Genomic DNA, 3,000 nt, shown 5'->3' with positions numbered 1-3,000 from the left:
AGGCTCTGCTGCTCCTCTACCAAGAGTGCAACTCCCCAGAGCTTATGAAGATACATCATGTGGCAAACTTCGTTAACAAGTGTAAGCATACATTTGACACATGTAAAGGATTTCTTCGTTTGTTGTTTACTTTTTTGTTTACAGTCCAGTGTTTTTCCAATTACATTGGTTAATCTAATATCTAATACTCTCAGTTCGTGCAGTTGGGTCAGCTTTTCAGAGATGCCTATCCACAGTTAATTGAGTTGCTGTTTTGCTGTTGTTGTTTTTGAAGAACATAATACTTTACCACCGTTTCTAGTTTACAGTTTTTACAGTATAAAGTGACTTTTATTATATGTGTGTGTGTGTGTGTGTGTGTGTGTGTGTGTTTTGTTTGGTTGTGTATGACCCCCCCCCCCAAAACAAAAAAAGTGCCCATGCATAGTCCACAATTAGCCAATATCAACCATTAAAGTGAAACTGGACAGACCGTGTTTTTCTCAATACCTGCCAGATAGACTATATAAAGTGTTGTATTTTTTGGTATGTTTAGAAACTTACATCCCAAAGTTGTTTCACTTCCTTTCTCAGAAACAATGGAAATAGAAACCTGTGGGGTTTTTTTGTGTGTGTGTTTTTGAAACAGTTTCTGAAGTGGTCTCAGAGCTGCGGGCCCTGCAGCCTGGGGTTCATGACTTTGAACTCCGAGCAGTGGTGGGACGCGGTCACTTCGCTGAAGTCCAAGTAGTTCGAGAGAAGGCCACTGGAGACATTTGTGCACTGAAAGTCATGGACAAGACAGTTTTACGCACTCAAGAAAATGTAAGATTAACATTTGTTTTATCATAGTTTAACACTGTAACGCTATTTAAACAAGGTTTTTTTTTTTTGGTTACACTTTGCTGTAACGTGCAATTTTGTTTTTGTTTTTTTTCCTGAAGTTCCTTCAGCTTAAGCCATGCTTGGGTGCTGCATTATTTATGTTTGTAGGGTATCAAAATCTAATGGTTCATTAATCAGACACATTTCAACATTTAAAATTAACACGGACACTGACAAATACTGACCCCAAACTGTGTTGTTTCTCACCAAATAAACATGAATAATAAGAGTAAGATGAATAAGAGGAAAAGTGTATACAAAGCCATACTTTCAGAAATTTCTACTGCTTTGTATTTATTAAGTAGTATAACTGTAGGACTAAGAAATTTCATACAAGTGTTGTGGTTTACATTTTTGGACTATGCTCCCTGTAAGCTTTGTACTGTGTATTTATCCATTTTGTGTTCCGAAGTTGCAATCTGAAAAGGGCCCACTGGGGGGTGCTGTGAGGTTGAATACAACAAGACAAAATATTGGTACATTATTTCACAGCTGTGCTCTCTGGCATGTGACTAAAAGAACAGATCACAGTACATGAGCTGTGACAGGAAGGGTTCTGAAGTGAGCAATACAATGAACAACTTGTACGAACAAGAAATGTTTTGTTCGACTACTTTGCATAATTCTAAATTGAATCCCACTTTAAAGAAAAACACACAATAAAACAAGCAACTAGAACTCAAGGTAAGAAAGGAGGACTTGACTGCTTATAGTCCAAAAGTTTGGTATGTGCATAAAGATCTCTTATGAATTAATTGAATAAAACACTGAAAGTTTAGATTACATTTAAACCCAACGGAAGCCCTAAAGGTGTTACCTTCTCAGTGTTTTAGATTGATGTGTTTATGTGGCTGGTACACTATTCACAATAACCGTTCGTCCAGCACTGCTGTATTTATTTAATGTATATATGCTTATTGCATACCACTTCAATTCTCCGCAGGTGGTTTTTCATGAAGAAGAGCGGAGGATCCTGGCTTTGAACAGCAGTCCTTGGATCCCACAGCTTTTCTGTGCCTTCCAGGATAAAGAACATGTCTACCTGGTGAGACTACAGGGTTTTTTTTTCGAATCTTAAGGATGGACCGAAATGGTTGTGTTACAGTATTTTTTCCTTGTTAAAATAATCTTTTATAATGGAGGCAGGTAATTAATGTAGTGGTAGCTAGGTGGAGTGGTATATGTAGTAGTACTGCCTATAGTCATAGTACAGGGTGGGCTTTATGCTGTAGTGTAGGCCTACAGGTAGCTTCTTTGTTTGAGTATACTAGCTGAGATACACCTTTATTACCTCTGTGGTTCCTTGCTCATCCATTGTTTATAAAAGAGGCTGTTTTGTTGTCTTAATATAGTTCTTGCCCTGAACTAAAACAGATGGAGGTGCATTGGTCTCCGGTCCACTGAAATAAAGATGCTCTGGAGACAAAAATTCAAATTCACAACTTCACACAAAATATCTTAATATGGATTAACATTGTTTGTAGTAGAAAATGAAATGACTATCCATGTGGTGTTATTTTTCTAGGTTTGATCTATTTACATAGAGAGTAACTTATATTAAATGGAGTTGTTTTAAATGTCAACTTTTGTATGAGTTGTTTGCGTAATCACTCAGGATCTTTAAATGCGTTTATAGCAGTGGCATCCTTGATGTCTAAATTTTTTTTGGTATATTATTTATATTGTTTGATAGTTACTTGTGTTAAATGTGTGTGTGTGTATGTATGTATGTGTGTGTGTGTGTATGTATGTGTGTGTGTGTGTATGTATGTATGTGTGTGTGTGTGTATGTATGTATGTATGTGTGTGTGTGTGTATGTATGTATGTATGTATGTGTGTGTGTGTGTGTGTATGTATGTATATGTGTGTGTGTGTGTATGTATGTATGTGTGTATGTATGTATGTATGTATATGTGTGTGTGTGTATGTATGTATGTATGTATATGTGTGTGTATATGTGTGTGTGTGTGTGTATGTGTATATGTGTGTGTGTGTGTGTATGTATATATGTGCGTGTGTGTATGTATATGTATATATGTGCGTGTGTGTATGTATATGTATATATGTGCATGTGTGTATGTATGTGTGTGTGTATGTGTATATATGTGCGTGTGTGTATGTAGGTGTATATATGT

General features: G+C 36.5%; 1 protein-coding gene across 1 annotated transcript; it reads left to right on the top strand.

The window, feature by feature from the left end:
• Positions 1-6: 6 nt before the first annotated feature.
• Positions 7-2,447, top strand: LOC120787182 (citron rho-interacting kinase). Its single transcript, XM_040122877.1, has 4 exons — positions 7-81; positions 629-804; positions 1,808-1,909; positions 2,217-2,447. Exons 1-4 carry the CDS (start codon positions 45-47, stop codon positions 2,226-2,228), a joined length of 327 nt encoding a protein of 108 aa, XP_039978811.1. The 5' UTR covers positions 7-44; the 3' UTR covers positions 2,229-2,447.
• The last annotated feature ends 553 nt before the right edge of the window (positions 2,448-3,000 follow it).

This window comes from Xiphias gladius, unplaced genomic scaffold (assembly GCF_016859285.1).
Source record: "Xiphias gladius isolate SHS-SW01 ecotype Sanya breed wild unplaced genomic scaffold, ASM1685928v1 HiC_scaffold_1240, whole genome shotgun sequence".
Classification (NCBI taxonomy): Eukaryota; Metazoa; Chordata; class Actinopteri; order Istiophoriformes; family Xiphiidae; genus Xiphias; species Xiphias gladius.
The sequence above is the reverse complement of the archived record's forward strand: the minus strand, read 5'-3'. Positions and strand labels throughout refer to the sequence as shown.